The sequence below is a fragment of the Hipposideros armiger genome, unplaced genomic scaffold, assembly GCF_001890085.2.
Source record: "Hipposideros armiger isolate ML-2016 unplaced genomic scaffold, ASM189008v1 scaffold_266, whole genome shotgun sequence".
NCBI lineage: Eukaryota > Metazoa > Chordata > Mammalia > Chiroptera > Hipposideridae > Hipposideros > Hipposideros armiger.
The window spans coordinates 2,084,807-2,107,839 of record NW_017731616.1 but is presented as its reverse complement, the minus strand read 5'-3'; the positions used below and the strand labels follow the sequence as shown (position 1 = coordinate 2,107,839).

General features: G+C 36.5%; 1 protein-coding gene across 5 annotated transcripts in view; it reads right to left on the bottom strand.

Annotated features, from left to right (window-relative positions):
• METAP1D (methionyl aminopeptidase type 1D, mitochondrial) overlaps window positions 1–23,033 on the bottom strand; it is a 71,852-nt gene that overhangs the window by 9,751 nt on the left and 39,068 nt on the right. For 3 of the 5 annotated variants that reach the window (XM_019656815.1, XM_019656819.1, XM_019656818.1), the window contains 5 exons: window positions 8,539–8,696; window positions 6,440–6,589; window positions 4,911–5,059; window positions 4,279–4,321; window positions 561–724 (listed from right to left, as the gene is read on the bottom strand). In XM_019656815.1, coding sequence (XP_019512360.1) covers window positions 561–724; window positions 4,279–4,321; window positions 4,911–5,059; window positions 6,440–6,589; window positions 8,539–8,696 — 664 coding nt within the window. Of the gene's footprint in view, window positions 1–560; window positions 725–4,278; window positions 4,322–4,910; window positions 5,060–6,439; window positions 6,590–8,538; window positions 8,697–14,570; window positions 14,672–23,033 lie in introns of all 5 variants that reach the window. The other 2 variants (XM_019656817.1, XM_019656820.1) reach the window with 2 other exon arrangements.

Below are 23,033 nucleotides of genomic sequence, written 5' to 3'. Positions count from 1 at the left end.
AAAGGAACACTATAGACTAAGATGTCAAGCTAAAACTAAAGTGGCCATACAAATATTGCTTGCTGCTCCTATAAGTTTCTTTGCTGACCCTGATTAATTCACTTTTTTTAATCTTTTTTTTTTTTTTTTTACTGAGGCAACAACATTGCAGCTTGGCAGGTCACATACTGATATCAGACTGAAATGGTTTTGAATCATAAAACATGTCATCAACTTTATACCAAGNTAGCCCCTTCTTAGGCCCTTTCTTCCATGTTTGGTGTGATTTTGAGGAAAGGAACACTATAGACTAAGATGTCAAGCTAAAACTAAAGTGGCCATTTGTAAATCAGGATAATGAATAAGAATATCCTAGTAATGGAAAGATCCAAAGATTTTTTTTAATTTTTTTTTTTTTTTTTTTTAACTGAGGCAACAACATTGCAGCTTGGCAGGTCACATACTGATATCAGACTGAAATGGTTTTGAATCATAAAACATGTCATCAACTTTATACCAAGCCACCAATAACCTTTGTACCATATGCCAACCGCCCCTTTACTTGTCAGTGTAAGGCTTACCTGATTGTGTTTCCAATTACAGAGAAGGGAACCCCTGCTCTGCAAGCTGCAATTGCTTCATCTCTACACCTCCTGGCGACCGCCACTAACTTTTTACCACATTCATCCACATTGCCCACCAAAAATGTCTCAGAGGTGTCTCCGTGGTAGCCATTGTAATAGACCTAAACACAGGCAGAAATTAAAACATATGTCCTTGTTTAAAAATCTACTTTCCTAAAGTATATGTTGTATTCACTTGTGTATTTAGTAGATTCATGTGTTTCGCCCTTCCAGAATTACTCGAGTTTATCTACCAAAAAATAATAGATGTACTAAAACCGTACAGGAATTAAAAAAATGAAGCCATACAATGATATTACAAAATGTTTAAATAAATGTCTAGTATGGCTCTGTCAGCATTATGATTAGCAATGCTATAATAACATTTTGATCCCTCACTTTATTTATTTATTTTATTTAGCTGAGCCATCCTGCCACCTGTTGGCAGCTCAGTGGCAGCTCAGCTCAGGCCGGGAATCGAACCAGCCACCCTATTGCTTAGAGCTCGCACTCTTGAACGAGCTCTTAACCAACTGAGCCACTTGGCTGGCCCCTCTCCTCACTTTATTTTTGAGAAGACAAAACTATATATGCAAAAATTAGTGACCAAAGACACAGACCCATAATTATTGGGTTGTCAGAAAAGTCATGAAGCATTTTTGCAACAAAAAACATAGAAAAAATACGTCATGACTTTTCCGACAACCCAATATTACAATAGGTCTAGGGAACCCAGAAGTATTTAACATAATGAAAAGTTTCTCCAATGTCATAAAGATACTCGATCTTTTATTTACCAGTTCTATACTTGGAAGTGATAGATAATGATGACAAAAGGAAGTAAGATAGGTATGTTGGTATTATAACATACAGTAGGAGAATTTAGCTCCAAAAATTGAAGTGGCTCAACATAGGAATGAAAAATTTTGCCTGGAAGTGAAATCTTAATTGAATGTTCCAGATAGCAGAATGTTAAACACAGAAAACACTATATGCCAATTTTCTAAAAATTAGAATACAACAAGACAGCGTTAAGAATAAAATTACAAAAAATGTATTATTTCTAGTCTTCAATGATTCAGAAGTCCCTGTAGGATCTTGAATAATATCAGATTCATTATACAAAATCAACAATCACCAAACACTATAATAAGTTTAAAAGGCAGAGAAGACGAGTTGAATATTGATCTATTGATATAGCATGGAATTTGTTATTTTGCATAAATTTGCCCTATTTTCAAATTTCTCTTTCTCATAAAGTAGAATGCAGAAACTGTTATAAAAAGATATTTTTTGGAGCTTTCTATTTTAATACTGAATTAATGTCTTAAATCTGTGTACTATTCTGCATTAAAAAAAATACTCTCCTACACTCTGTGAAGGAAGCAGGAAAGATCTTTATTATGTCTTTGTTTTATAAGTCAGGAGACCGAGGCAAACAAGAAACTTGTCTAAGGTTAGTGGCAGAATATAGAGGTAGATCTAGATTAATATGATGGATTAACTATTGGCTTTTAATCCAGTGTTTACTGTGTCAAAGTAACTTAATTACCTTGCAATAGAATAGTGTTTTATACATTTATTCCGACTTGCAACACAAGAAAGTACAAGTTTTAATTATATATACAAGTATATAACATTTACTAGTAAAAGAGTAATTATTAAAAAATTTTGTAACTGAATGTTTGTATAACTGCAATTTAGATATAAATGTATTTTGAAAAATCTTTATTTGCCTTTTCATATTACTTTTGCTAGATTTCAAAATGACAACTTGAAAGAGTCAATATATATGGCAATAACAATACTTTTGAAAGTCTGTGGCAGTTATCTATAATTACTGTTTGTACCCACAAACTATTCTTGTTTTGGATTTCATTTATTTAACAAATATTTATTGAGCAACTACTATGGGCATCGCACTATTTTTTAACATTCAACTTTCAAGGGGGAAAGAAGCCTGTTTTCTTATGATATGTACTAAACATAAACAATTATAAAATGCAACAAGAATTTTTTGATAAAAAATAGGATCTGAAAATGAAATTTTTTACTTAAAAAAATATTTCAGAAGAATATAATTTAAGATACTGACATGTTTCCTTGGCTCCTTTACACTTCTAGACACTTGAAAATATTTCACTTTGTTTTATGTATTTTGTAATTATGAAATCATTTGAATGTTAAAAATGGAAGTGTGTGTGTTAAAAGTCTTCAGGAAACTAGAAAAGGCATGGAATATTCTCTTTGATACATGGGAAGTAGTAGGGAAGAGTATGCTTGATTTCACTCAAAGCAGCAATATTTTATTAGGGGTGATTAGGTGAGATAATAAATGTAAAACCCCCAAGTCAGGTACAACCCAAAAGAAAAGTGTGTCATAAAAAATACTTTATTTCAGGTACACTTCATAAAATACCTCCTTCTATATGATTCTGAGTTAGAAAGATACCAACAGCATATGTGTGGAGCAAATGTTCAAGTATTTTAAGTAGGACAAAATGATACAGGAAAGAGTATCAGCAACAAAAGAATCTTTGGTTATAGCCTCATAAAACTGATACGAAGAAAAATGGTTGAATCAATTTAAACAACTAACAACCTGACTGAACTCAACTAATGGATGCCAATTTGCACCTCCTTCCCACTTGTACCTAAGTTTCATGGTCTGGATACAAAATAACTATTATTAAAAATATTTCCTCATTAATAGAAACTGTATTCCTTGAATGCTGTCTATCTCAACTATTTCTCAGCAGATGTTTAAATCATACTTATTTATTTATTTAACATTTATTTATTCATCATCAGATGTATAGGATTTATTTATAATCTACATATTCCAAAGGTACCATTACCAAACTTTTTAGTAATATGAACTGACAAAGCACAAATTGTCCACGTCTAAGAATAGTCAAAGGCTGAGGGTATCAGAAAGGTTAGAACTTGTACAACCTGAAGTTCCTATGTTAAATTATTTGGGGTTGTTATTTAAAAGAAAGGCTGTTAACCATTTGGTGAAAACCTAGGTTCAGAGAGAAAGTCCCTCTGCCTGTATGCTTCGCGTTCAAGGCTCGCTTGCTATCCCAGAAATGGAACACGACGTTACTATCTTCAGGTATTTTCATAAATCTAAGGAACACTGCTAGCAAAAGAGTTGCTGTCCAAATAGACTGACACACACAGGCCAATGTAGCCCCTAATGACAGAGTGAGATAATGACAGGCCCCACTCAAAATCAGCAGGAAGAGGAAGATCAATCTTGGCAGAGTGAAGGAAAAATGCTGGCTTTCTTCACGTTAGCTCATCTCATACACATCTAGCTTCGGCAGCTGCCCAGTGCTGTGGTGCTCTGCATTAACTACACAGTGGATCAATAACAATTACACCTTCTCAAAAACATGACACATAGCAGGATTGGGTTGACATTTCACTTAGGCCAACATTGATCTCAGTGCATCTGATTCCAACCCTAAATTCAAGTCAGGCCTGGGTTTACTTGGAATAAACACAGAGTTAAAGACAAAAAAGGAAACCAGCTGCTTGCGTCTGGGTCTAGAAGTAAACAGCACTTCCATCGGTGCAGTTCACGTTTTCATTCTGCTCTTCTTCCTGCCGCTACCAGCAATGCTGAAGTTGATCAAAGACTATTTTATTTTTTATATGATTTACTCACCGTGACATCAATGTTGATAATATCTCCATCCTGAAGAGGTCGACTGAAATATAAACAGGGGAAAAAAGGGTGATAGACAGACCTCAATAAAAGGAATATAAAAATAAATACCTAATGATTTATCATCATAAGCCCAATGAGTCGCAGTAAAATGTGGAGCAGAGGAAGAATAAGTGGAATAACTATATCTAATCTTTAACTTACGTTAGTCACATCAAATTTTACAAGAAATATATAGTATGAACATATTGCCATTGTTTAAAAAGCTACTCTTTTTTAAAAATGTACTTATTAGTCACCTTAATTTTGTAAAGAGCCAAAACAATAGTTGATAGCCAATATTTACCTACATTTGGACTTTTACCATTTATATGATTAAAATCCAAGAAGGTAAAAGAAATATTTAATGCACAACCACTTTCTTGGATTACATGCTGCTTTAACAAACATGAAATGGGGGTGTTATGTCCATGTAGAAGCAAAATACCTCAAATTTTTTGTTTTACCATAATCAGCTTCAAAAATTTGCAGGTGGGTTTCAGTTAAACTGCAGTGTCTTTCACCATATGTTATAGATCTTAGTTTCATGTTTTAGTTTCCAGAGGAACAATATGTTATTAAGCAATGAATACCTGTCAGGAATACCATGACATAGTACGTTGTTTACAGAGGTACAAACAGATTTTGGAAAACCTCCATAGCCTAGAGGTGAGGGATAGGCATCGTGACGGATGATTTCCTGATGAACAAGAGCATCTATCTCTTCAGTTGTCATGTCAACCTAAAATATTAAGTAAAGAAATTGTGCAGCGACAGTTGAAGACATTTCCTGTATCTAGTGACTACGTCTTTAGCTACAGCACTTTCAGGTGAGACTGTATAAATTTACTGTGAAACACTTGTGGGACAAAAATGTTAATTAACTATGATGAACATCAAAATCCTAAATTGTGCCTTTTTGACAGTCATTTAAGTTTATAATAGTGTTATGGACTATTAGGAAATGGATATTTTAAACTTTAAGATCCTTTAGATCATTTGTGAGTCATTTAAATGATATGACTCCTTTTTAGCCTGAAGATTTCAAAAATATGTTCTTGGGTAGTTTCTTCCTCTTCCTCAATGGTTAGTACCCTGGGCTAAAGGAAGCACACACATAAATAATCAAAAGGTCCTTCAGTTTAGATAACAAAGCTTGAAAAGTACATCAATCCACACCTTTTTATCCCAACAAAACATTACATGGTTTTGCAGCAATGGCATGGAGATTATGGGTCATCATTTAAAAAACAGAACCCAATACATTTTTTTACAGATTTGGTTTTCACTACTCTTGATTTCTTTCATGCCTAAATAAGTCACTGTGTTTTTTAAAAAATATTTTTCTCTTACTAGAAGGTATGTAATTGCTCCCAAACTAAAATAAAACTATAATCAAGTTTTGTGAGCACATGAAGACTATCTCCATAAACTCATAAATCATGAACTAAATTCTAAAACAAAATTTTTTATTAAAAATGAACTATTTCTTCAATCATTTTCTTTGTGTTATTTTATATTTAGTTATGTTGCTATAACAAGTTTATGACACAGATGATACCTTAAGTGATTTCATTATTGGGTCTCACTTCCTAAATTCTGCTCACCTTTTGGAAACTACAGGCCTATATTTTCATAGCAGAGTGTTCCAAATTATTTTGAAAGAACTAAACCTTGTAGTAAGATAGTTGCACATAATTACATTTCTCTAGTACCTATAGTTCTGTGTATCTGGTCTGATCTTTCTTTGCGGAGCTAATTCAAGAAGATAGGAGACAAAGGCTGTGGCAGAGCAACTCTTTAGGCTGACAGAAATAACATGGGGAATAAAAGCAGAAACTATAGGCAGGAGGAAGGGGGCAAAAGTCAAAGCCAGCTGCCATTGATCAACTAGTATAGGCTGACTGAGCCCAAAGTACATCCAGAATTCTGCTATTTAAAATTGAATCTGGATTTTTCAATGATCTCTTGAATAAACATAATTCAATCTCTTTCCCCCACCCCAAGGCTTTACTTAATTATTAACAAATTAGATGTGTACAAAAGAAGAGTTAAAGAGAAAGCAGAAAAAGAGGAGGGTTGGTTGCCCTTATGTAAGTCCTGAGGCCTGGTGAGACACCACCTTTAAACTCTTCCCAGCCAGGAGGAGGACATGACGAGCCAGCTGACAAGCCTGACGCAGCCCTTGAATCTGATCTTCATTCTTAACTTCTATGCTGTCTCCCCAGTCGGGCACAATGCCTGTCGTCACATAGTCTGGCTTCTTTATGTGCTTGAGGAAAAAGGATTGAAAACGAAGATCAGAACCCAGCGCACGACAATGGGATCATTTTTTCGGACACAGTCTCCTGCTTCATGGAGCTCTGCCCTTCCTGCCGGAGCACCGACCTCCGAAACCAGCACAACAGACCCTCCAGGCTGCCCCCGGTTCCTTCCCCTGCCCTTTTGAACTTAACATTGCCTGTGAGTGCTGCCTCTGGATGATCTGTTAACCTTACTGTGCTTTGAGCCAAACTGGACTGAAGTAGACTTCTGGTCAAAACAAACAGCAGTTTTCTTTTCTTCCCTCTCCCAACCCGGTTAGAAGCATATTGTCATTGATGAAAAATAGCACCAAGCTTCCAAATTGTCAAATGGCTAATTAAGAGCACTTTCATCTTCTTAACACAAAGATAAAATTTATGCAAAGGATAGCTCACAACACCCTCTCTGAATGAATATATGTAAAAGGCTGACTGTCAAGGCCACTGAAGCCTATTACGTACACTCTTTTCTTACACTTTGTAAGTGTACCCAAACTAAGATGGGACTGGAGACAAAACAAAACAGCTTTCTTTTCTTTCTCTTTCTTTTTTTTAAGTACATAAAAAATTCCAAGAACATGTCCATCATTTGTCAAAAACGAACAAAATATCCTCCCCAAACTCAAAACATTCAACTCAGGATCACCCTTGTAGAACATTGTCTATCACCTACTTAAATCCCTGGGCAGTATTCAGAAAATCAGCACTATCTTACACACAGAGCTTCTCAAGGTTTTGCAAAGCTCTTTACAAACTATTTATGGAAACTGCTACATAAGCATTGTTGAACAGTACCCAGTAAGGCTACACAGCAGTGGGGGACAGTTGCTGACATCACAGCAACTCTGGAAGGGCTACGTACGGTTAGGGCTCTGCTCTTTGTGACATGCATCACACAGGATTTAAGGACCTTCGCTTACTCTCATGTGCAGATGGGCCTTTCTGATACAGGCAACACCACAGCTTGGGCTGCCACAGCTGAGCTCTGAATGAGCATCTCTCTCCTCCAGCTCTCCCACCAGTGCCCACCAAAGCTCCCAGTTTCCCCCACAGACTCTGTGCTCTTATCTCCATCCATTCTGCTCTGTGACCTGGCCAGGTTACAACCACAGGCAGACGGGCTGTTGGGTTAACACTGAAACTCTGAAACAATACATTCACCTCTCCAGAGAGTTCTTTTTCTTTTCTAACTAAGGAAATACCAGGAACAAACTCTGGGCTCTGGTGGCCTGTCTTGTCAGCCCTTGCCACAAAAATGGGCCACTCACCTTTGGCCACTCATAATATACTTACTGTAAAAAAAGCCCAAAACATAAAAAGGGAGAGCAGGTGATTTTTGTGACAAATCTATCCTTCTTTCAGCTATTCTCGTTCTTCCTAACTGACCCGCACGCCTCCTTCATATTACCTTTTAAAAAAAAAGACTGTCTTTCCACAGAATTATAATCTCTAGAGAAAGATGTTTTCTTTAATTTAGTCTAAAGGAGATTCAAAGACAGCAGCATTAATAACTGGAAAGTATAAGAGCAGGCTTCAGGGAAAAAACACCTAGGGTATTAGTTTCAAGCAATCTCTCTTAAATGATCTCAATTTAATAGTCAATTTTTTCTCTAAAAAGGTAAAAAAAACTACACACATGTAGTTTTATCTTCATGTTAGAAATTTACTATAGAAAATTTCATGATAGAAAATTTAATTCTAAATAAGCTAAGCAGTTGTAAACTCCGCTCTTTAAGAAATTAATGTTATAGATCTGTAGTATAAAAACTTCTCAAATCACCATTTTAAATCACAAGTTTAAAAATTATGATTCAAATGGCTTAGAAATCAAAGGTGCAAAAAAATGTGACCACTTCTGCAGTGAACCTTTATCTTTATCTTGGCTGGAAAAAGCAGCAGATAATAGGCAACACAGTACCTTAGGAACTGGGTGAGCTGAAGAAACTGCAGCCGGCAAAACTATACTGTGTGAAATATCTCTTTGTCTCCGGAAAAAGAAATTTCTTCTTTGTTGACTGCTTGTCTGCTTGTGGAAGTAGATATGATTGAGTGGTGAAAAGAAAATTCTACAACAACCTAGGAGCAAAAAGGGACATATTTTAAGTAAAAAAAAATCTAACATAATGCTACAGTTTAAGATGTTGCATTGTTGTCTATTAAATCCTTATTCTGATCCTTTATTGGCTCAAAAAGGAAAAACCCCAAATAGAAAGGAAAGCAGTAGTATTCTGAGTTCTAGCACAATAGTAGCACAGCATATTTATTAGCTAATACTATGTTTACATAAATGTTTGACAATGGAAAACGCTAATGGGCAACAAATATATAAAAACATCTGCTGAGCACCAGGTCTGTAAAATGAACAATTTCTGCTGGGGTAGCTTATGCAGAAATGTCCTGGATGACCCTAGATTTAGGGCACTGTTTGGGTGGCTTTTCATTCTTTAAAGCCCTGAAGGATCATGGACAAATTGCCAGCTGCACTTTTTGCCCTCGACCAGATTATTACTCTGTGTTAAGTTCACATGCAGCTAGGCATCATACTGAAATTCACTGTGATGAATGCTCAAGGCAGATAAAAATTAGATAGCAAAAATGTACGGTGTAACCCTGAAAGAAAATAAACACAGGGTCCTAAAATACCCACAATGGGAATTTAGAAAAATCTATCAACATTTTATTTATTTATTTATTTTTAAAAGAAATTTTACTGGGAAACAGTGTGTTTTTCCAGGACCCATCAGCTCCAAGTCAAGTAGTTGTCTTCAATCTAGTTGTGGAGGGCGCAGCTCAGTGGCCCATGTGGGGATTGAACCAGCAACCTCGGTGTTTTGAGCCTGCGCTCTAACCACCTGAGCTAACCGGCCGCCCTCTATCAAAAATTTAAATGCACATATCCTTTGACTCAGCAATTCATCTCCTAGGACTTTACCTTGCAGATATTATGCAATGATGGATATATGAAGATGAACCCTACTGCGGTATTGTTTGTGGTAGAAAAATATGGGAAATAACCCAGGTGTCCATCAGTAGGGGACTGGTTAAATATCTTATGCTATATCTACACAACAGAAAACTATGGAGCTATTAAAGAGAATAAACTAAATCATCTCTAAGTATTAATAAGGAAAGAGGCAGTACATTGTTAGAAAAATAGCAAATGCTGAACAATGTGTATAAAAAGCCCACTAATGTAAAAAGAGCTTATAAATTTATATAAGCGTATATGCCTATAACATTTCTGAAAATTGATATTCTTCAATAATGGTTATTTCTGGAGCATGTGATTGGAACTGGGGGTGGGGACGAAGGCTTTCTGAGTCACTTTATTTTCTTCCATACTGTTAGATTTTTTTTAAAAAAACCATTCAATTGCATTACTTTTAAAATTAAAACAATAGTTTAAAAAAATCCCCAACATGTCACCCCTGATGCACGTCAGGGGTCAGTAAACTACAGTCCAAATGCTAAATCTGGCCTGGTTTTATACAGCCCCTGACCTAAAAATGATTTTTATGTTTATAAATGCTTGGCAAAAAATTTTTTTTTAAATAATATTTTGTAACATGTGAAATGATATGAAATTCAAATTTCAGTGCTCCTAAGTGAAGACTTATTGGAACATAGTTACCCTCATTTACTTACAATTGTTTATGGCTGCTTTTGAACTACAGTAAAGGAGTTGAGTAGTTGCGGCAGATCTGTCCCTTTACAGAAGTTTGCCGGACTCCTGACCTAGGGTACTGGTTCCTAAGATGTGGTACCCAGACCAGCAGCTTTAGCATCATATGGGAAAAAGATGCAAATTCTTGGGCTCCTCCTTAACCTACTGATTCAGAAACTCTGGGATGAGTCCAGGAATCTGCACTTTAACAAGCCCTCAGGGTTTGAGAATTACTCGCCTAGAGTAACCTTTCACCTGTGAAGCATAAAGGAAACACGAATTGCAGGTGAGCATTGGTCCCAAAACTCAAGCTCTCTGAGTGAATGGGAGAAAGCTACTGATGCAAACAAACCACAATGGTCAGTGATTCAGTGTCATAGTTCCGCTCAGTTATGTTCTTCCATAAAGTTCAGTTTAATATTGTTGACTCAAACTTTTAAATGGTTCCAAATCACTTTTTTTTTAAGTAGCTTGAGGCAGGTGCATATTCTCTAAAGTTTGTAAAGTGCAATATTTCCCTAAAGAACATCACTAGCCTTAGGATTGTCAAGTGGTATATGAGTATGAGGGTCAGAATAATATCCTAGGAAAAGCGGATGATTAGATAAGAGAAGTCTGGACTTCCATCTCAGCTCCACCACGTGGTAGCTGTGTGGCCCTGGCAAGTTTCCTCTTTTGAGTCTTAGGTGAGAATTAATTGGAATACGGTATGTGAAAGCGCCTTGTATTTAGTAGTTTCCCAGTAAATGATCTACTTCCTTCAAGAACAATTAAAAGGAAAATAAGAAAGAAAACATGGGCTCTGCTATAGCTCAGTATTAAGTGCTCTAATACTGAGCACTTAATCTGTCAACCACTGTACTAGGCACTTTACACGTTAGCTCGTTAATCTTCACGAGCACCTATGAGTTGTGAACTGTTATTACTTCATTCCACAACTGAAGGTAGCAAGGTACACACAAGAAACTTCCCCAGAGTCATGCAGGAAGTGCCAAAGCTGAGGGAAAGCAGGTTGAGTTGCTCCCACAAAGTATATTACTTCTCTCACACGCATAAAAAAAAAGAAAGAGTGAACACACATGAAAACAGCCAGGAAGGCATAATAAAACTATTAAAAATGATTACTATTATTTTTCCAGTGTGGTTATGGGTTGACCTAAAATCCATCCACTCTCTCAAGACAAGCTCTCTTTGCTGACGCTGACCAAACATGGTTCCGTGAGAAGCTGGTTGGGCCGTCTGTGGATGTGGAATGGAAGACCTGGGTCCCAGGGAAACCAAACTATGATCCTGGGCTCCTAACTGCATCTGTAGGTGGGACCAAAGACATGCTCACAAGTGGTTCCCTTGTGAAGAAAGTATGTATTATGATTACTACTAATAATGACAACACTAATAGAAATAGTAACAGTAACAGTGGTTAACATTTAATGGCCACAGAGTGCTAGGTGCTCTACATTATCTCTTACCCACTCAGTCTGTCAGGTAGGCAGGCAGCTGTTGACGTCACTATCTTATGGATTAAGAACTAAAGCTCACACCGCTGGTGATAGATCAATGGCTCGCCCTGCCTCAAGTCCTCTGAATCCAAATCCAGAGCTGTGTCTGCCACTCCCAGATGCCTCTCAGCCATGTGCAGGGCTGTAGGAGCTAGCATGCTTTGCTTTAGAATGGGTTTTTTCAGGGTTTTGAGAAAAGTGGGGTTTTTTTATCATGAAAAAAATATGTCATTTAGAATGAAGGTACTTTTCATGCAAACTCTTAGAACTGATCTAACTGGGAGGCGTCATGGCAGTGAAAATAGTATGAGCTTTGAAGTGAGACAGGTCTGAGTCACCAAAACTTGGGAACCCTGCTTTTTTCATCCCTGCCTGGAACAGCAGTGCCTCCTCTCCGCTAGGCTGCTGTGAGCACTGGCTGAGATAACATAGGTATGTAAACCATCTTCAAAAACCAGGTGCTCTGTGACTATTAATTTCTTTTCCTTTCCCTTCTCAACTCTTCAACATATTTTCCTGTGGGCCTCTACATTTATTTATTCTTTTATTCAACAACTACTGACTGAGCTCCTCCTATATGCCACGCTCTGGCCGAAGGGTGAGCAAGTTGACCAAGTTCTTGCTCTCATGGAGCTTAGATTCTGTGGTGGGACACAGACAAGAAGCAAACCAATCCATTAGATTATATCAGATGGCGATGTGTGTGATGAAAACGCATCATTCAGCAGCATTTGACTGCCATGCCGCATCCCAGGTAATGAGATGATGCAGACTCCGATCAATTTTAGGACTCAGGAAAATTTTTTTCAATGTGGCTGATAACACAAAAGAGAGATCATCTTCATCAGTATTATCAAGTTCAAGTACACGATCATTATAGGGGGAATCTTTTCTATGTACTTAAGCTTGAAGCATGAAGTCATCGGGCGTCTACTAGGATATCTGGATGAGGCTTTTGAGACATTCACGTCTACGATGAACAGTGTTGCCAATGTATCCATCCTGCCAAATGATGGGTTCGCTGCCGAAAAGATGCACGCACACCCACTCATGATTTAAACATCGGGAACACAGCCTGAACATATCCAATCTGTTGACATTTATGGTTCAGCAGTGTGCTCAGCAATTCCACTTTCATAAGAAACTTTTATTTTAAGCAAAATCTTTTCTTTCAATTTGATAAAAGATACCCTATAAATGTTGTTACAAGGTAACAGGACAATAAGGTGCCATACTGTGTTTATTTCACTAACTGTTCATTACAAACCAGAAAAAAAAAAATCTAGTGTTTTCACAGGTGAAATGAAGAAATGGGCTTAAGACAATACATGCCTTTTGAAGATCATTAACATGGCCAAAAAAAAGGCAAGGTGGGTAGGATCCTCAACTTTGTCCATCACATTGTAATTAATAAATAATAATCAACAAATTTTATAAACACAGAGTAAGTAAAATTAAAACCCCCAATCCCAATGATATTCAAGGTCGCAGGATAACCAAACTACAGTATCTGCTACAGATCATTCTAGAAAAGGTTTGTTGCATTTTCTATACATTTCCTTTCTTCATAAAAGCATGGCTTTGTACACCTAAAACCAATACAATGTTATATATCAATTATATCTCAATTTAAAAAATAAATAAATGAAATCATTGCCGATACTTTCTGATAACTACATCTAATTTCCCACTTGCTACCTTCAACGTTATAGCTAATTTGATGCACGACGTATGTCCATCATCAGAGGCAGGGACCCAGTCCGGTTTCCATCCGCTACAGGGCTGGTCTCTGTCTTCTGGGCAGCATCATTCACTCCGAATCCCCAGCACACTCTTTTGTTACAGCTATTTTCGGGAAACAAGGTTTAGGTGCGTACTAGTTACCGCAAGGGGCAAGTTGAGGAGACAGCAGTAGGAAACCGTCAGAAACCTCAGCAGAGTAAGATAGCCCCAGATCCTGCAAGGAGCTGCTCTGGACTAATTTGATCTTAAAAGACATGATCAGAGGGAGTGTTGTTACTGTCGATTACGTAACAGAAACTCCGTAGGGTTTCCTTAGGCAGTAAATCTATACGTTATTTGTTATGAACCCTAGAATATTTACTGTTATCAAAGGTAATAATAAGAATTATTTTCAGTGTCACAAAAAATTCTATCAGCGCCTTGTCTGAGCTGAATGTTGAAAATTATAGGCAACTGCTTCTTTCACTCTACAGAGGAGCACACTATGCGGCCTGAATGTCTTTTGAAATTGCTCTGTGTCCTCTGAATTCGGCAGCATATTTTTCCTCTTTAAAATTTGTATTTGCGATAAAATCTAGGTTATGGTTTTAAATATTTTCAAATTTGGTAATTACATCAATTTCTAAAAGCTGCATCCTATTTCCCTTTACAGATGAGGTCTGAAAGGTGGGATTCCGGAACTCAAGTCTGAGGGAGGGAGGAATGCATTATGTTGCTGCATCAACATGCCCTATATTGCCTGGCCTCTTACTCAGGGTTCATTTTAATTGTTATCTGCTCATGCATTGTATACTGCATAATGAAACGCTTCCATTTCACCCACTAAGCCCTGGGTTTTTATGTGCACCTCTACCATGACCCTTAATTAAGCCGATTTTACCCTTGAAAATGCAAGTTGTGTCTTTCTTTCTTTTTTTATTTTTGGTCAACAAGTATTTTTAAGGGAGAACTCTGAATGAACTTTCAAAGAGACATTTAAAATCTTATTTTAAGCAGTCATAACACTGAACAAAGTATTTGTACTCAAGTGTGGGCTACCAACACCTCTATTTTTCATTTTTCATGGGAAGTTTCCAGGGCAGCGCTTTCACCCTGCAGCGTGCCATCAATCCTCAGTTATGTTACATTTCAGAGGTCTCGAATATCTGGGTAGAAAAAACACAATAAAGTAGCCGATACGATTTTACATTTACCAACAATGTCAACCAGAGATAATACATAATTTGAAAGACACCCTGTAAAATGTCTTACTGAATATATTTTTTCATAATAATCAACAAATGCCAAAGTCTAGTAACAAAACTATTATTTATAGCATATCAACATCTAATTGATTTTACAAATGGAGGCAATTATTTTGGATGAAGGGAGGGATGCCTGCCAGATTTAAATGATTTATGATTACTAAGAGAGAGAACAACAATGTTTTGCTAATTCATTTTCAAAAACGGCTCTTACATTCATTGATAATTTAAATTTTAAACCACATGATTTGCTTAAATAATACCTTAACTTAAAAAAAAGCAACTTACTTTGTGACAGCACACTGAGATCTTTTTAACTGTTTAGAAATATTGCTTCCTACTGTTGGCTATGAAGGGACTGTTCCATAGAAAAACATTTTCAAGGTGCTGATTTAGAACCACAGAAAGATCATACTTCATGAACTCTAGCCAATTACCCAGAGTAGGAGCTCAGGCTCTCACAGCACCGTGTCCTTCAAGTCCAAAAGAGAACAGCGCAAATGCACCCATGCCTCATGTTTCTTGACTAAAACACTGTCTGCTTGATAGGTTGGATAACTTGCACAAATGTTGCAAAGGAAAATGAAATAGTCTGCATCACTCGATAGAACTCTCATTGGTTTTTATAATCTAGTACTAAGAGACATGTTTCAGAAGTAAATGAGAAAGAGTGGAGGTTCCTTCCATTTCATTGAGAGTATAAAGCAGAAGAGAAGCTCACATTTCACAAAATAGCCTGTGCTTTTGTTGAAGGAAAACACACACACACACACACACACACACACACACACACACACACAGCTAGGGGAATGCCCCGGGCTGAAGCAGATACTGATTGGGCAAAGCTAAAGGACAAGGGCCCTTGAAACTAAACAAAAGCAAATTCATTCTGTTGACAGATGTTGATTACATCAAAGCCACAAGGAACTCCCCCAACTCCAATTTTTTTTTAAACAATTAATATTTCTCTACAATCTACACAATAAGGACAAAGTAAGTTTTTAAACCAATCACAATACACATTATTAAACTTGTTTTTTACAAGTTTCAATTCAGTTGGAAGACTGTGCTGGTGTGTTTTTAACTACGGGCCTCTCCAAACAGTGGTTTATTCATTCCCATGGACATGTCTGGGGAGTCAAGCCGGCCATGCCATCAGCCCCTTCCTTCCAGGGGTTAACTGCTCTGGCTGCCAAATAAAATACAGAGCAAGCCATGTAATTATGGAGACAGTCAAAGGGCAGGCTCTATTTTGAAATCTATTTGCACAGACAAGGTCTTCCAATTGAGCTTACAGGAAACAAGCTGGTAAAGAGCCTCCTTTCCCCCAGATGCTTTCCACACTTTTTCTCCAATTCAGGAAATCATGGATACGGACACCATACACCATTCCTTCCTGGATTTCAAGCTAAGATGCCATTACAAGGAGACGAGTGGATCTGTTTCACAAACCTGTAAAAAAAACCATTTTTGTTCCCTAATTAACAGTATTTGGCAACAGCCTCTGAATGATAAAGCTACAGTGTTGATTAAACAACATTTATAAAGGGAATGCAGGCCCAGTGGTTATGCAGGTGTTAGAAAACAGATCATTTTCTTTAGTGCTCCAAATAAAGCCCATAGCTGAGAGTCTAAAGTATAATGGCATAAATATCTGTCTGAAATAAAGATTCTACTTCACATCCAACAGTGTTATCCTTGAAATTATTTACAGCGAACACTGCTCAAACAGTAACAAAGATTACACAGACATAAAAAAAAATTTTGTAAAATATTTTTAGTGACACACACACACACACACACACACACACACAAACCACAAGTCATTTTTATGTTGAAACATAAAAAGATTGTCCTAAATGCTTAAAGCTCTAACTTTGCAATATCTACGAGACTTCATCATTCTCATATTAAAATAGGATTGGGCCACTACTAATAATAAAACTAAGTAGTCAAATGAAGGTGAGATAGTAGTCGTCACCACAGATATTAACTAGCCCGTGGATGTCAGAACTCATCATGGAGCTCCACTGCACAGCCTGGGAGTGCTGGTTCTACAGAAGATGAGCTGGAAAGTCAGCCATAGTTAGAGTACTTCTGGGGAGAGGAAAGGCGGTGGCCTGAGGGCCCTCTCTTCCAATAATAACAACATTCAAGAATGATGCCCAGGTCATGGCAAAACATGACCTTCCCCAAGGCTCCCTCAGGAAGTTGGCTCCATGCTGCATCCCCCCTCCTTTTAAAAAATGTATCAGTAGCAACTGATAAGAGTATAACATCAATAACAACTTCAGAAAGGGTTTAGGAAAATAATTTTGCTTCTTTACAAAAGCTAATTGAATAGTAGTATATGATGGTTCATTAATGCACACCACCAGGACCCAGGGATCTATGATTTAAACATAAAGCAGTCCCCTCTTCTTGGGGGACAAAAACACCTCAACCTACTCTAGAAACACAGGTAATAAACATATCTACTTAATAAAGTAGACTCGTTTGTGGGCCTAGAAGAAAATTCCTTTAGGCTGGCCCAACCACAGCTCCAAGGAGGGGCGTTAATGATTACAGTAAGAACTCAAAGTCTAAAACTAAAAGCAGAGCATTTGGTGAAGTGGAAGTTACTTTGAAATGATTATTTCGTAAAAGGAAATATGGCTATTGTAGGAAATCTCTCCGTTTAAGATAAAAAAATGTTTACTTCAAAATTGTAATCTAACTTCATCTTTATAATCATAAAAGATTGAGTCACACTGAAATAGTATATGCTTAGAAAATCCCATTGTCTTTCAGTGAAAGTTTAGAGAAAAGCAGCTTTTTAGCACTTCAACAATACATATTCTCAGGCGACTTCTTGGACAAAGAAATATTGTATTCTCCTAGGCGAAATAAAGGAGCTGTTTATTAGGGCTGTGGTTAAAATGTAATAATTCATTCTAGTTGAGCCCTGTGAAAAATGTCATCAAAATATCATTTTCTTTGCCAGATTTTCTGGATGCCGTGATATCATTTAAATACAAAATAAAAGACAAGCTCTATCCGAGGAGAAGTACAACACCAAAATAAACCAAAAGCAAACGTTGTTTCATCAAAGTAACAAAAAAGAATTTCAGTCCTGATATCCAGAGAATGCACACTTCTAGGTTAGCACAGAACATCTGGCAAACTTCAACTTCCCCAAGTCTCTCAAAAAAAAAAAAAATCTGTTACCTCACACACTCTGGTTAAAGAAGAGGAAAATAGAAACATTTTATATTCAAGCATGCAAAAATCAGAAAGAGCAATTTCATAGAAATCACACATGGAGTGTTCAATTTTAGAGACAGTATATAAAAATTTAAGTTTAAAAAATTTGATATAGTAAGAAAATCCTTCCTTAATTAAAAAAAAAAGACTATTCATAAATACTACTTTCATGTAAAATACTACTCAAAATATTAGTAATTTGGATAAAAATATCCAGTAATAGATGTTAGGACTTATAGTTTATGATCTAAGTAACAGCTTAATATGCATATTTTTCAATTGTTTTAAAGCATTTGAAAAGAGTGTAATTTTAGTCTTCATGTTACAATAGTGTCAACTGAAATCTACTATATGCAACATGCTCTAGTTATACTGTCGGATGTATTTCTTTTTCTTTTTTTTCCCTTTCTTTTTAGGAGCCATTTAAAGTTATTTATGCAAACAATTGGTATAAAACAGCTCAGAGCTTTGACCAAACTGCAGTATCAATGCAAATAAAAAAAAATCTACATCTTAATATTTTCTTGAGAATGTTTTCACTGTTCAACTCCAAGTGAAGGCATGAAATAAAATGAAAATACTTGAATATAAATCCTATAGTGGTTATGTTGACAACTGTGGGAGTTTTGTCTTCGCCCTGTAACTAGACAATAGGAGTGGTAGGTAGGCAAGGTAGATCAATAATCACAATCTAAAATGAGAAAGCTAAAGCTCTTGGAAAACTATATATTTCCAAGCTTCTACAGTTGAGATTACATAGATTAAAGACAATAGAAGCCGAGATCATGCATCAAACAGTTATTTTTACAAGAAAAATAAAGAGAAAATACACCGTAGCTTCTTTAGTAAAAGCAAAAAATTCCAAATGACCTGAAGGTAGCTTTTTGGACTGATGTAGTTTATGTTGCCACAAATAATTTTATATTCAAATCAACTGTGCAGACTTAGTTAACCATGTGACTAAATAATCACTCCAAAGCTTTAAATGCATTAATGCAAACAGTGCTATGTATTACAATGGCCCAGGCTTAAAAGAAGAGTACCATAAAAGCCTGTTTATAAACCACCCCTTGCCTTTTTTTTTTCAGATATATGGATGCTCAACTATAAAACCATTAGTTTTATACTAAAGATTAAAAATTAAAGCCACCACCATTATTAACAAAACATGTACTCTTTATAAGGCAGGCTGCCTCTCATATCTGAAAACACACTATTACTTGAAAACTTCAGTTGACAGAGATAACTTACACTTGGTGGAATGACAAATTTATCATCTCATTTTTAGATTACAGTCTTTAACATAACCACGATACTGAAATATTTGATGTGTACAATATTTGGAAACATGTTTATTATCTAATGTGAGGTGTATTGAACATTTTTTGAACTATACTTCTACCCCAGGGTGTTACAAACAACAATAAAACAACAACAACAACAAAACAAACTCCACATGCCTAAATAAAACATAGCTAATTTGGAGGTAAAAGGAAGTAGTGTGGAATTTAAAACACTTTATATTTTGTTTGTGAATGCACCATTGGATTTTCCTCCAAAAAAATGTGCCTATGTAATTATATTTACTTGCATTCCAGTTTAAATTGGCTTTCCTTCTCTGAGCACTAGTTGGTTTACTTGGCCAAGTTAGTTATGCTCTCTAAGACTTAGTTTCCTCATCTGCTAACAGGAACACCTTCCTCACAGGATTGCTATGATAACTGTATGACACGCGGTATGGAAAGTAGCACAAGGTTAAGCACTTGATAAATGGTAATTATGATCACTGGTTGCCTGATTGTGGGAGAAGGTCACCTCTAAAATGGACTAATCAGTAGGTGGAAACCAGCCTGAATTTCAAATTGTGCTTTGGATAATTCACGAAGTAAATACTTCACAAAGTATTCATGAGATCCTACACTGGGTCCCAGAGCTGCTACTTAGAAATCACACTATCCCAAGCACTGGGCCTCTCCTGCCTTCATCACAGGACCATCTGAACTGTTAAATGAGACTTCAGATGTATAAATACTTTACAAACTAGACAGCATCTCACGACTGTAGTGTAGAGAGAAGGCTTTAACTAGGGAGGAAGAATTATGCACAGCTTAACTGACACTTTTCTGAGTGCCCTTGGTGGGGCCTTCCTAGGATGCTGATTGTGAAGTCTCAGGAAAATCTCTTCTTCCACGCAAAGGCGTCAGATCCCAGCTTTTCTCAAGAATCATATCCTTCCAAACACATTAGTATATAGAATAGTTTTTATATTTGTGCAAAGGGTGTGATGAGAGAAATCATGTTATAGAAAGGTTCCACTTGGCAGTGAAGACATTTCCTAAAACGCTCACTCTCACAAACAATTTTAAGTTAGATCAGAATGCTGCTATTTTTATTATGTTACTAAATAGTGTTTAGTCAGTGTTGTGCTTATCCATAAATTGTTTTGTTGTCCTTGGTAACCTCAGTGACTTAAAGTTTGTAAGAATTTAAACATATTTGTCTTGGTGTGCAACTATTTAATAGAAATATTCTAGTGCTCACCAACCCTTATTGTTTAAAGGTACCAAGAAGTCTTTTTTGCATAAAAACTCCTGTTTATTAAACAGTGATACAGGAAGAACTTATTTACATTTCAAGCACTACCAACATACATCATTTATGACAAAAAAGACAAGCACTCCATAAGAAATGCTCAATCACTGTCAATAACAAACACTAAAATATACATAAACCAAAGCAAGCCGTGTGAACTATATTAAATTCAGCTAAACACAGAATTACCAACAGAACAAACAAAAAAACAAATAATTATCAGTGACTCACAGACCTACTTACACAGTACACAAAATAACTTGAAAAGGTGTAACCATGGAAACCCGATAACCTAAATTCAGTGCCTTAAAATTTTGCATTTATTTAAACACTGTGTAAATGATGTCTTTACAAAATTTAAATATTTCAAAAGCAGTCAAAGCTTATCTTTGTTATCTGATCATTGATCAAAATAGTTTCAACTATAAATTAACTTTCTTTATAATCATTCAGGAACCAATTTAATGAAACCATGATAAAAATGTCAAACAAGTTTTTCTAAATTTTCAGCAAACTGTTATTTTCACAACCACTGATTAACAATTGAAAAATTCAACTATATACGATAAATCCCATAATAGTCAAATAATATTAAAACACGCTTTGACATAAAGACTTTTCTTAAACTCACACTGTTGCATGCAACCACCCCCACTTCCTCTAATTAACTACGAAAGCTATTCGCTGTTTCAGTTTATAGGTGATTTTCACTGACAATTACCATTTGAATAGTTTAATATTTAATGCTACAATCAGTCCTAATGTCTTACATTTTATTTCATAAGCAACATGAGTAAAACATTGTTTTGCAGTTCACCGGCTCCCAACTTAAGATGTAACATTCAGTGTGTATTTCATTATGTAGATGAGCAATGGATGTTGTTTGACATGATTTAAATGGGTCAACAGTATTTTCCTAGTCACATTAATCATTCAGACAGCTAAAATGAAAAAAAAAAAAGGCCTTGAAAACTAAAACTAGAGAATCTATTCACACAAATGACACTCACCATTGCCAGGTTATCTAGGATGTGGTTATGGAGAAGGAAGAGTTGCAGACTTTGAACACATGTTTCATTTATTTATTCGGAAACCACTTCAAGACCCCAGCTCCATTTTCAGAATCCAAGTGAACACCCACAGGGACAGATTTCTGAACTACCAAACTGTAATATTTTTAAAAAGCATTTGATGGAAATCTATGAAACTTTTTCATTCGAGAAGAAAGAATAAAATTCGAGGAGCCCAGCTCCCAAGGAGGCTGGGCCCCAAGGGCAGGGTCAGACGTAACGTATGAAATCTATAAAAACATCCAGCAGCAAAGGTGAGGACACAGCCCTCGCTGGACAACATTCCTGTCTTGCCTGCTGATGGCTCCTAGAAGTGAAGAAGAGACGGGGAACTAGAAAAGGCAGAGCCGGATGTTAGAAATAGCTGCAGATCATTGGGATCCAGCCCTGGGCCAAAAAATCTGATGAGGAACATGGAAAGCAACACATGTGAACTCACAAAGAGCAACTCCACCGTTTCCTTTTCCTTTCATCATCATGACTGACTTCACACTGGGTCTGATTAAGGGGTGATTTGGTCTACACGGCCAGTCAATGTGCCAGAATACTGTTCTGGACAACCATCCGACCACTTTGTCTGTTCCATTTGAATTAGGTGCTTTCTATTGTAGTAACAAGTATAGAAGCAACAATATCGCGTCCCTCCCGACAGAAGCTCTTTGGTGGGTCTTTGGCGGCTGTGAAAAAGACAGTGTCTAGCATTAACTTTTTCATTCTAAACCCACTTCTCAAAGGTCATCCTCTCAAGTGGATGTGCTCTGCTTTCTTCTGAAACCACACAGAGTGAGCCAAAGTCCACGAGAAGCCCGTGCTTTGTTTTCCTGATTCTGAAAATGGCAAGTGCATGGCATTATTTTTATAACAATACTGAACAAGCAGAAACAGTAAAAAGTAAAAAAAGTAAGTAAAACTCTTCCTCAAATGATCACTGTTGACATTCAGCAAATACACTTTAGAACATGTCTCTATGTATCGACTAATATATTATATTTTTGTAGTATATTAAATTATCATATTTTATACATGTCCTGTCTATACATGTAGTTTTTATTAAACTGCTATTTTCAAAGCAATTAATCTCTCTGCAATATGTGGAAGACATCTGTTTCTAACAAAAAATATAGATCTACATGATCCTTTTTAGGCCTCTTGGGTTGTTTTAGTGGTTTCATGGTATTCCTTTACATGGATGGGTCACACAGCACTTTATTTAACCAGTGATGAGCACTTAGGTGGGTTCTTTTTTTTTTTCCCTGCATAATTTACTTTTTTTTTTTTTTAAAGATTTTTATTGGGGTATTGGGGGGATGGGAACAGTGCTGGGGAATTTGGGGGAAGGGGAACAGACAAGTTGCTGT